The sequence below is a fragment of the Halyomorpha halys genome, unplaced genomic scaffold (assembly GCF_000696795.3).
Source record: "Halyomorpha halys isolate HHAL.00 unplaced genomic scaffold, Hhal_1.1 Scaffold1245.1, whole genome shotgun sequence".
In the NCBI taxonomy this organism is placed as follows: Eukaryota; Metazoa; Arthropoda; class Insecta; order Hemiptera; family Pentatomidae; genus Halyomorpha; species Halyomorpha halys.
Genome location: NW_027113557.1, coordinates 435,956 through 449,004, shown reverse-complemented (window position 1 = coordinate 449,004; position 13,049 = coordinate 435,956). Strand labels below are relative to the sequence as shown.

The 13,049-nt window shown below is 30.1% G+C and overlaps 1 protein-coding gene across 1 annotated transcript in view; it reads right to left on the bottom strand.

Moving 5' to 3' along the window:
- LOC106688972 (Inositol 1,4,5-triphosphate kinase 2) overlaps window positions 1-13,049 on the bottom strand; it is a 96,654-nt gene that overhangs the window by 1,171 nt on the left and 82,434 nt on the right. Inside the window, exons 5-8 of the mRNA XM_067050995.1 lie at window positions 4,334-4,416; window positions 3,128-3,296; window positions 2,174-2,245; window positions 634-776 (exon numbers count right to left, since the gene is read on the bottom strand). Coding sequence (XP_066907096.1) covers window positions 634-776; window positions 2,174-2,245; window positions 3,128-3,296; window positions 4,334-4,416 — 467 coding nt within the window. The remainder of the gene's footprint in view (window positions 1-633; window positions 777-2,173; window positions 2,246-3,127; window positions 3,297-4,333; window positions 4,417-13,049) is intronic.

The following is a 13,049-nucleotide window of genomic DNA, read 5'->3' as shown; positions in this document are numbered from 1 at the left end:
TATATAGTTTCCCTAACAATGCGGTTTTTGGTGCTATTACCTCTTTAATTTGGTTTAGCATCAAGATAAAATTTTGAATTACAGCTCATTAAAAAAGAGGATGAAATACTGAACATTTCCCTCACCTACAGTAAGCAACTATAATTTATAGGTTTCAAGATGTTTTAATTCAAATGTTCAAAAACTTGTTATTATTCCTTTTTAGAGTTATCTTTTCCACTTTTTAGCATCAAGATACAATTTTAAAATATAGCTCATTACAAAGAGGAACTATTCGTACTTATAGCTAAAGTCAGAAAATATTAGTTCCATAATAATAATTATTAACTTTATATTTAGAATAAAGTGGATTTCTTAAGTCAATTCTTGCAGGAATTTTTTTATATTGAAATCGTTAAGATAGAGTCATTTCCTGCTCTTCTAGTAAGATATAAAATATTTCCTGCTAGAATTGACCAGAATTACCATCCTCACCACTTTCATTTCATCATTTTACACAAAATCAATTTATTCCCATATAATTTTTTTTTCTTGAGTAGTCAGTAAAGAAGTTTCACTTCAAAACTACCTTCTATGACAATAATAAATATATTTGTAATTAAATTAAACAAGATTGTTTATTTTAGACATTACCCGTCTTCATGGTTTCCAACCACCCAGGTGGAAGCATGGTCAATGGTCACCTTTGGTGGAAGGACCAGTGTCTTAGCGAAATCAATCAGCCAAACACTAGCGGCTTTCTCGTCATGGACAAACAGCAATGAGCTCCCAATCATCTGTACAAATATAATATTTTTCAATAAAATAGTAAATGTAATGTATAACTCTAGAAAAAGCATCCCTTTTCATTGCTACTTAATTTAATATTTTTGCAGTAATCATAGCTAAGTAATCATTTATAGTAAAACCTTGATTCACCATGTCTTGATTATCAGTTTTTGCAATTGGCTGTGCTCACTACTTAAAAAAAAAAAAAATGAGTTATACTTTTCGCCCAGACACTATCTAAAAGTTCTACTTTAGTACTCTGCAATTGTTCTAGGAAATCAGGAGGTAACCTCTTCTCATTTACAAATTACTCACTTACTCTTTACAATTTGTTTTTAGCCTTTGTAGTACATGAAGTGGGAAACAATGAGGGGTAAACATGTACATTTAGTGCTAAACAATGAGGGGTAAACATGTACATGTAGTGCTAAACAATGAGGGGTAAATGTGTACATGTAGTGCTAAACAATGAGGGGTAAACATAGAAGTGTATTTCTTTTTCTACACAAAAAAGTATCGATAAGAAACCCAGGTATCCAGATATAAACCATGGAGATAAAAACTTATAACTAAAAATGTGCCGTATGTGACTTAAACAAACTAAAATATGACATTTTTAAATTCAAATATTCTGCCAAATCCCTTTCTTAACTAGAAAAAAAAACTAAGGAAAATTCATGATTCTAAGAATTTAGCAGAATTTTTGGAAGGGTTTAAGAAAGCTTATCAAAGGAATTATGATTTCTGGGTCAACGTTTTCAGGAAAATTGAAGAAACATTTACTTATTTACAGGACTGAAAATTCAGAGAAGTTAAGCAAAGGGAGCAGTAGATATCTTCTTGAACTTATGTCAACAGGAAATTTTTTATTTCCATGAAGTCATGAATTTGAGAAAAAATTAAAGTCAAATAAGAAAAATCATCCTCAACTGGAAAAAAAGGATACTTTCTGCTTCAAACACTGGTAACATATTACATGACATTGTACGGTTTTCATTTAGCCATATCAACCTTCTCCCTCCATTATTCAGGATAATCAAGGTTTTACTGTATACATAAATATTTATTTTCTTCAGTTCTCAAAAATCAAACATATGCCCCCATATTTAAATGTAATAACAGTCCACATGAAGAATTATTTTAGTCCACTTTTTTATAATTTCAATTTTTTTACATCCTAATTTTATCTTCATAAATTTTTTTAGGATTATAGATATTGTCTGTACTCTAAGTGCCTATAAGAAATTTTTCATGAACATCCTATTGTAAAATTTTATTATTTAATCAAAAGAGAAATATTAAACTACAGTTTTCTTTGTTAAAATTTGTTGCGACTAAATCAGTCTTCTTGTGGACTCATCATATAAACATTATGCTTAGAAATTTCTTGTATATTTATATTTACCTCATGTGTGTGGAAAAAATGGGAAACTTCTAATGTTGCTTTGATAGCTTTTAATCTTTGAATATACTTTGGCTGCAAAAAAAAAAAAAAATCTTAAACATAAATGTACAAATAAGAACCTTAATAAAGTATAGTAGATGAAACAAAAAAAAAATTTTACAGGGTTTTAAACAGCTACCATTTTGCAATATATAATCAATGATATTCCAAAACACAATAATGACTTATGTGGTTCAATAATGATAAAAAGTGTCCGAGGAGATTTAATATGATGTAATTTTTCATATTATGTATTTTTGTGATAAATCCTTCCAATTAATATGTTTATTTCATACATTCGTTCATGAATCATTTAAACGAAATCTTGATTTTAGAAAATGAAAATATAACAAAGAATAGAAGATTAAAGGAGCATATCTATGTGACTGTATATACTAACAAAACAGGATAATAAATTATGCAGTTAAAATGAGCAAATTATACTTACTTTATTCTTTAATTAATCAAATACATTTTTTAAAAAAATAAAATAAAATTAGAAAGAGAAATTATTAATATAGCTTAAAAGCAAAGAAAGATCCTGGGAGATAACATAACAATAGTAATAGACGGGGGAGGGGATGGGAGGCTTTGAAGAGATACAAGTTAGGGCTAAGAGCCCAACCAGTGTAAAGTAGTGTACATTATAAACATTTTATAAGTACTTTCTTGTATCACTAATATTTTTGTTCAATAAAATAACAATACATTTATTGGCTATTTTCTATTAATTGAAATAATGAACTATTACATATATAGTGATATATCTAGATCAACGGTCATAGTAAAAAAAATAATATGGATACGTAAAATATCTATTTTTTTTTTCTCAAATAATATGAAGTTAATATTTTGATAATGTGGGCTAATTCTATAAGACTGAGTATAAAAATAATTAAATTGTACAGAACTCACCACAGCATGGGGGAATCCAGCAGTGAAATCCCGGAAAGCTTCTTTGATTTGGGCTTGAGTTCGTGTTGTTTTGAAGTCTTTGCTAGACCTACCGTCGCTTTTTTTGATTCCTTCTATTCTGAAGCCCAGTGTAGCAGTAGATGAGATTGTTTCCCGCCACACCATGTACCTAGCAATAAAATTTTGTGTAAATCATGTGAGACATAAAACTCATTTAAGAGGTTTTTATCTAATTTATTTTTTAAAAATTAACTTTTAAACGCTACTGACAATCAAGTTCATAGTTTGGTAAAATATTTTTGGAAACATCTCTGAATGTTTGGTAGAATTTTTTAATTTTCAATTTAAGTTTTTGACATGGCTTTTTTATTGAAAATAAGCATAATAATTTTCATATAATTCAATTCTGCCTTTTGTTGAAAGAAAGAGCTGATTTTAGATAAAAAAAACTTATGTAATTGGATGAGAAAATTGGAATTGTATATCTACGAAACTTTAATATTATCCAACAATGAATCTTATTTAAAAAAGGATTTTTATTGAGTATATAATCAAGTCTAAGAAGCTGTTGCCATACAAAAACAAAATTATCAATTTCTCATTTTTAATAAATATAAATTGATAATTTTTTTTATTTATCGGCAAGGAAAGAACCAAAACATATAAAAGAAGCAACAGGTTATAAAAAAAACAAAACAAAAAATCCAAAGTCCTTAACTTTCACCTTTGTCTAACTCACTAAATTTTCACAATATAATACTTTGATATTATATAACTCTGCTAAAATTATTTATCATTTTTTTTCTACTTTGTTTTATACTCTTAATAATCACTACATGGCACTAAATGTTAGTAGGAAATTGTTAAATAGTTTCAGAGGATGAGAGGTACTCTTATAGAGTTACAGAGGAAAGGATGAGATAATATTTTTTGAAATATTTGTTGTTTTTTTAATTAATTTAATAATTCAGGTAGGATAATAATATTAGGTTAGATAATATTTTAAAATAAAGTGAGAAAGGTAGGTAAGGAAATAAAAAACTTTTTGATTCAACACTGATTTGAAAAAATTATATACTGAGCTTAAACTGTCTCATCCTTTATGTAATAGCTGAATAATATAAGCATCTTAAATTTTTAAAAAAAGTGCTAAAATTAGGTATAATTCTAAGGATTTCTGCTTATGACAAAAACATCATATCATACCTCGGCTTTGTAACACCCTTAAGCCTGTGTTCTTCTTCCGTTGGAGCGTTGTAGTCAATCTGTATCATCTTCTCATACATATCCTGTCAACATAAATTCATCAACTAAGAGAATTTAAAAAAAAAAAAATTTAAAAATAGCTTCTACATGTAAATATATATTAGTTATCAGCGAGCATAAAAGACTAATACTAATTAACAGAGAAACAAAATTATGACTTTCCTTTGTTTTTATCCATTTCTTTATGAAGCTATCTACCCTGGTATATACATACCACGGGAGTAATCAACCCCTAAAAAAATAAATATAGATATATTTATTTTTTATGGGATAGATTGTAAATGATGAATTTAGATTGATAATATTCACTTACGATTGGAGTGGTTCATTGTTTATTTTATTGATTACCTTAGTCGAATTAATATTTTAGCTGAATAGAATGACTCATTGAATAATAGGTGATTCTCAATTCAAATTTTATTATTAAAATTCTAATAGATTTCAAGTCAAATTATTACCTATTCCATTCACCAACTCATCTTGAATATTTTCGGATAAATTAATCAACTGAAGTATTATTATGCAGATGAATAATTTCAATTATAACTAATAAGAACTTTTAGTTTAAAAATATTGACAAATTAGTGTTACATTATACAATTAAATGAGTTTATTTTAATATTATGTTAGTAACTAATAGAACATAAATATCAGAATGAATGTATCTATGACAAACCAATACAACCTGAAATTTGACTGAAGTATTATGCTTCAATGAGAAATATACAGTAGCTGATTTGGGACAAGTGACAACCCTGACATAGATGCCTATGGAGATATGACATGAAGGAATAAATGGCATTGTAACTGGGGAATTCCGAATTTAGTTAACTTCTTTGTAAATTACAAACTATTAAGAAAACATCTGGAATTTTTACATAATGCTCCAAATAAAATAACTGTTTGTGGATTTGTTTTTCAAGTAGAGAAAAGAACAATACACCATCATATGATTTCATTTATTAAATGTTTTTAGAAATGCAAGACTAATGACAAAAGAAATGTTTCCTATTTTTTAAAATACTTAATTCCATTAATTTTCTATTAAAACAGATTTTTGCGTTTGTATCGATTTGTATTGATGTATGAAGCATTTGTATTGATCATTTCATGTCAGTTCCTAGCGATTTGCAAGGAAAATAATTAAATATAATTTATCACTCCTTCAATGGAGCTGAATTGCATCTTAACTAAACGTTTTACCAGAGTGCCAGGTTAACACTAAAGGGATAAAGTGTGACAATGTTCCTTGTTTATTGTGGTCCAAATAGGAATAAAGTCAATCAACCCCTATTCATCATAAAACATAATCACCATGACTTCCCTTAAAGTCTGAATCTGCTATTCAGTAAAGAGGGGCTGCGGCCATATAGCTTTGACAAGGAGGAGAAAGACATAGTTCAACGCTTTATCAAGGACATGATATGGAACTGGCAAGTGTATACAAACCCTGTCACAGTATCTTCAAAAATCCTTAGATCTAAGTAAATATTATAGAAAACGAAGTTTTGTATACATTAAAAAATTTGGGGACCTTATTTTTGGGATTATCCTTATAATCAGGAAGGTTGTTGCATAGAGGTAGAGAGGTGTAGTCTCCCTCTCCCTCCCTCCCAATAATTCGAAACCCTAAATCCTAAAAGCTGGGAAATTCGAGATTTGAGAACCTACTTCAAACTGTAAAAATTGTGGGAGCACATTACCCAAGAGGTTATTTATACAGGAAATTTCTTATATACGCTATTTTGAGAGCTCAGTTATAAAAAATTTCTAGAAAGAGAGGACTTTCAGGGGAATCTCTTCAGATCACTGTGGAGCTGGAAATTAGGTTAAAATTGCTGGAAAATTTTAGATTCCCCCACAATAAATTGTAGTATAATACTCTTGCTCGCAGTTCAAAGTACATCTAGTGGACAGCAAATGATAGACTAATAATAAAGTGAATTGAAAATACCTCGTTTAATCATTACCCCCTATAAAATATCTGAAAAATCTATCGGACACGGAAACTGTTGATCGAGTCATGTTTACAAAAAATCATTTCCATGAATAGAAGATAAATCAATTGGAAATTAATATGGGAACGTTAATTAATCAATTCTTCTCGTGAGAACGTTTGTTTTGTAACATAAAGAGACTTACTATCTCTGTTATCAGAATAGGACTAAGATTTCACAAGCTGTGATGTCTGTTTGTTTTGTTATCATATCTAATGGACAACAGTCATATAGTCTACATTATATGACTTCTACTGGATAATAGTACGTGTTAAAAAAAAAATAATACAAAACAAAACTATCAAAAATTTTTATGATAGATTTATTCGAAGTTTAAGGGTCAACTTATTCCTCAAAGTTACTTCATTTAAAAATAACGTTGTGAAGTGCATAGATCCTCAATATTCTCAGTTTTAGATTATTCATTTAGGTATTTTTTAATCATTGAAATAGATAAAGTGTATAAAAGAGATATTATTAGAAATTGAATAGAACATAACAGAATAGTTGATATTAACCATTATAAAAAAATAGAAATGAACAAATTTGAGATTAAGTTTAATAATAATGATATAGCAGCGACTAAAATATGAGCTTTATAGACTAGCTAATGAACGAGATCTTGTAATCAAACAGGAAGGAGAGTAGAACGTAACGTAAGTGGGAGAATAGCACTGGAATGTAGGATTTCGGTTATCGTGAAGTCTATACGCTTAATAGATTAAAGGGAGTTTATTTAGGTAGATTATTGATACAATTTATTAATAATCCATCACAAATGACTAAATTCCACAGCCTGATATGTTATTTCAATTGCTAGTATAAATCTATAGTAATACATAAAGCTGAAACTCGACAGTTTGTTTGAATACATTGATTTCAGCAACTAACATTCCTATTTAAAAAAAATATTTTTATATTAGGACGTCTATCGAGGAAGGCACCATGTTTTATAATAAAATTATAAATCTGCTAGATTACAACCACTCATTTAAAAAATAATTGAATTATCGTACTTAAATTATATAATTGAATCGTACCAGAATGAGCAATGATACAAAGAATTGGACAACACAAGTGTGTGGAATAAATTTGGAACGCACTAGACGGAAGAACAAAAAATATGTGTTTACAAAATTCGAGAAATATATTTAAACCCAACAAACACTTACTCCCTCCCAGTGAAATTGCAACGAAAATTTCTTTAGATAAATTTACTAATTGGTGAGATGTAATTAAAACTTTGAAGAGAGAAATTTAAAAAAAAAAAGGGGAACAAAGGCAGAGGTTCAAATGGAATATTATTTTTGATATAAGTGAAGCACGTTTTTACAGTATTTTTTACACTGGATTTACCAGAAGGAAAAGTAAGACAAAATAACCACTCTAAAAACGTTATATTATATCATAAATAAAAATTAACATCTTTCCATCATTAATTACAACTTAGCATTTCATCAACTTATTTTTTAAGTATTAGTTTTTCACTAATAATTAAAAATATAAGTGATAAAATTGTATACAAGATTAAAATAGGCAATATTTACTACAAAATTTATTTTCGAGTAACCTTAGACCGACACTACTTAGAAATGATTTTTTTTTTTTGTTTTTCACAAAGAACCAAAAAGTGCCCTTTTGTAATTGCTCTGTAGTGACGTACCAGGCTGGTGAAAAATTGAATACAATTAACAAATTTTGTTAGAGATTTCGTCAGCGTTAATTTTTTATTTAATACTTGTTTTAGGCAATAGCTAACCTTTTGAATAATAGGCTAAAAATTGAAAATATTTTTAACATTTAAAATCTATTTTCGTTGCGAAGCCATTAGCGGAGCGTACAATTTTAAATCCAGATCCAACATCCGGGAAACATGTAAAATCGTTTAAAAAAAAAGTACCATACTTTTTTTCTGAAAAATGTTTTTTTTAATCTGCAATACCTGGATTTTTTTTTATTGCTCACATTAGATCACCCCGAAGTTAGATTTTATATAAACATTTTGTAGGAAATTTCGTCTACTTTCATTTCATATGGAATGTGTGAAAAATGCTTAGTTTTCTAGCCAAAAACTGTAAACTAGTTATAATTAACATTAGAAGTATATGAATTTCCATCTATAATAAAATATAACTTGTTTAGGGTAGTTATTTCATCATGATTCTTTTTCTATTAGTTTCAACGTAAAAAAATCAAGAAATATGGGTCACTTATACTACAACTAATATTTAATTAAAGGACCAATAATTATCCCCCCCTTGATTTAAAAAGAATCCTTTCACGATAGCAGTTTTTATAGACGGGCACTTATGTTTCATTATTATAGGGCCAATTTTTGTGTTTTTTTGATTGATTTGTTCTATTTTTTCTGCACTTCTATATATTTAATTGTATACAAATGACTGAAATGTGTAATCAAATTATTAATTCTAGGTTATGCAAGAAAGTGATTTTTCCAAGATCACGCTCTACTGCCAGATTATTCCCTAATTAAGAGTACCCACTTTATAAGGCTGAGTGGACCTCAGGAGGGCTCCATAACACACAGGGTTGACTCACGGCTACAATGTAACAGAAAATAATTATCTACCCAGCCAGATTCAAACCCGGGCCCTTTAACGCAACTATAAGGACTAAAATATTAAAGCATACCATTTCCTTTATAATAATAATCCATTTATACATGAAGATAAAAATCAAAATTGTAAACTACCCATGAATGGCGTGAGAAGTACCCTTTTAACGAGTTTCATAAATTTTAGAAGGGAAAACTAAATGTCACATTCTTAAGGTGTTGGAAATTACTACACATCGCAAGGAATAAGGAAGACTTCACCAGGATGGCTTCGAAACACGCCCTCCAGACATTTCAGCTTTGCATAACAAGTACGACCAACAGAATCGTGTGCTAGTAATTTATAAGTCGTGTGTCGGTTTTCTCGCAATTAATTATTAGCAAATAGAGCCCGAAAAAGTAAATTTTGTAGCTGTTTCTTATTCTGCAGCGATAAATATTAACAAAAATGAGTTTTAATTGTTTACCAATGCATGTTGTTGATTATTATGATACATCACATTTGATTATAAATAAAAATTCAATTCAATAATTTATTATCGGAAACCTTAAGGTTCTGTTTGGCATGAGTTAACAACAGTAACACGCATAATAGTCTTGTAAATTCTTACTAACGCGTTTATAGTAAGGTTTCAGGTTTCTTACTTTATAGGCAGTGGGAATCGAGTAAGTTCGGCTTAGAGGCATAATAAACCTACACCACCTTTAACCTTACCTTACTTTCTCTCTAATTTCGTTTCTTTTAGATATCTAGATCCTAGATATTTGTATTTCATTAGTCAGAGAACATATCCTCCTTACGCGTTTATAGAAAGTATAGCCGTTTATAATTAATTCTTTATTTAATTTACCACATGTATTTTGTGTTTAATTTCATTGTTTGTAAATCATCAACTAAATACAACAAATCAACAGCATAGCCGCGGTCGAATATTTTACCACTTAGAGTTAAACGCATTTTGGTTAATTATTTTTTTAATGATGTAATATAGTGCCAGTAGAACTTACCATCCGACCGCGTTATGGTACTTGCAAGAACTTGGACTACTCCACTCAAATCTGTCCATGGCTGCCTTCTATCCCTTAACACCCAGAGTCGGAAGATCGTCATGCACATCCTGTAGTCTAGAAGAATAGACTTCTTCTATCTGGGTGTCCCTCCATAATCGTTTACGATGACTTACCACGTTCCATTCCGAGTACATTTTCTAGCTAACTTATTCTGTCCCTCTTTATAGTGGAGTTTCACATATCCTAAGATCTTCGTTTGTCTTTATCTTTCTTTAGTTAGACTATGGAATTTTCAATACATTTTTCTTTCCATATGCTTAACCTTCATTTCTAGGAGTGTCTATGTAGAGAAATCAGATTCCTACATAAGAAATGGTTGCTGGACCGCCCAGTAGGTTCTTATTTTGACAGATACCAGAAGAAAGTGTCCAATACAAATGAATCAAAATAAGGGAAGAAGTCAGGAAGAGAAGGAAGAAATAGAGAAAAAGGAACAGTTGGTTCGACCAAAAAGTTACAAAGCAGCACGATAGAAGACGAACTAGGGAATGGAAAATAATTAACCCTGATTTAAACTAAAGAACCTCGAAACTCGAATAAAATTAACCTATCCGAACACCATTAAAGAATTAAAAATCATATATTTACAAGATTAACTTAATTCTTGAAAATAATTATAAACATTTATGATTACACTCGGTCTGAGTACCCCTTCCTCTTTGATTTTGTAAAGCTACCTAAACAAATAACTCATCTAAGAAAATATATATCAAGGTTGGGAAGTTATGCAAAAAGCTGCATAGTATTTGTTTTTTTCATATAATAATGGAAAGCAATTTATTTCACTACAGAGAAAAAAAAAAAAATCAGTCGAAACAACTGACTTCCTTAAGAGGTAGCCTGTAGGTGAGCCATGAGATAGATAATATACAACCGGAACATAATTGACATATACATCAGAATTCACAAAGGGACATATGAATTTCCATAATGAAGGGTTCGATGCCTACCTAATCGGTTATCATTTGAATATAAGGCTAGATGGAGACCCAGTACATTCCTCATGCTGTTCAAACTCCCGCCGGGTGTAATCCGCTTCTTTTTGCAGATCCTGTCGATTAAGCGGTCGACAGTCGGAGAAAAAAAGATAGGGAGGACTTGTTAATGTGAAGGAAGGGTTCATTAAGTATCTTCATTACCTGACGGCCAACTGTCTAAGATTTATAGGGCTAATTATAAATTGTAATGATATCTTCTTCAGCTCTTATCTCCTGTGTGTGTAAAAATCGAAGGCAGACGAGAAAAAGTAATGTGAAGAGATGATGGTTACAATCGGCGTGGCATACCAATCTGTAGTCATCTCTTGGGAAGGAATGGGGATACTTTCTTCAAAGGCTTGGCAATAAAGTTGTAGTTGGTAGTTCTGAGAGTGTCCAAGTCGGAGAAAAGAATTGTTTCGCATTGTTATTTATTTGATCGCCTCCACTTGGAGGGTCATTGGCATATTAGAATCTCTTATAAACATTTGTTTATTTCGAAAATCAGGAAAAATAAAATAAATGCTTTTGTTCAATTCTGATATTGCCTGCCTTGGGGGATATTATCAATATTAATTAATATAGATTGCTATTGCTGGTAAGGAGTGGTGTGGGCTGTTTTTTTTTAAATTAATGAAATACATCATGAATTGCACAAAAGAAAGTCTCTAATACTAATAATTTATAATTAAATGTTCATGATATCGGGTTTGGCCGAAAGGGGGTTGCAATATTTTTAGTAATCTTCCTCTCGCTTACTCCAATTCAATTCCTTCTTTCTTTTGTTTTCTGTTTGAAATGTACCATTCAGCACAATGGTAAATTAACTTATCCGAGGTATTTTTTCTTTAAATTTATCCTGTCGTATATATCAAGTTTTCTAAATTATTTTTTTATATCAGTCTAAAAAAGAGACCGGAATCGATCATAAAAGTCGGATTTTTTTTGCAATCCTCCTTAATACGATACTTAATCGGTTAGTACGTTTCCGAAGATATCGCAGTAAGATGGAACCGATATGAACTCCATACTTCAGTTCTTCAAATGCCACCAATGTTAGTAATCTGTAACCAGAGTATTCTTAAAGTGGCAACATATGCTCAAGCTTGATAACTATCTATAGCCGTTCCTTTTTTACAAGCATGCTTGCATAAAATAAGGTATAGAGTCCCTAAAGGTGACTAAACATGCTCAAAAGTGACTCAAGCATGCTTGTGTAAAAAAATATTTAGCCAAATTTAGGCGTGGAGTAATCAATAGCTAATAGTACACTCATGGAGTTCGTTACCGTTGTTTTTTCGATATTCATATTTGGAATCATTTTTCCAGTAAATATTGAATTTTTCAGCCGAAAGTTCCACTTTATTTTTTATTGTTGATGATATGGATTGAAAATAAAAATTTGTAATAAAAAAAAATAAAAACAATACAATTTTTGTAAAGACTTTAATAAAATTACAAAACCATAGAACTAAACCTTCAAACTTTTCAAAAATTCTTCTTATCCACAGAGTAAACCCAATCTCATTGCCTATTTATGATTCAGTTAGGATATATACCATATATAAAAATATTCATAATATAAATCATATATATTAATGTATGCTACTAGAGACGTCAATAGGCCTGATTAGTAACTTTGACCAGTGCATTATGGGTTCTATATTCTACGCGTGTCAGATCGGTGAGAGCAGACGTCACACAGGCCATAGTGTGACGTGCGTGCCTTGCGATATCCCTTCTGACCGGGGCGTTAGATAAGGTTGTTAGTATTATCAGCGAGGGAACATGGTGATAAGTTTCCTTCACAAAACTTTTTTACATTCACTTAAATATATGAAATACGTGATAAGAGGAAGTATAGGTCTTAAGGTCCTGAATGAACAAGTTTTATAAAATAATCTGTGTGTGTGGATGCCTAGCTCAAAAACGAAAAGCAGTAAAACATCTGAATTTACATATTAAGGGCAGGTCTATGCCTGAGATGTTACAATAACGTTTACGATAAAATCGACTATGCAGAAGTGCCACTTTAT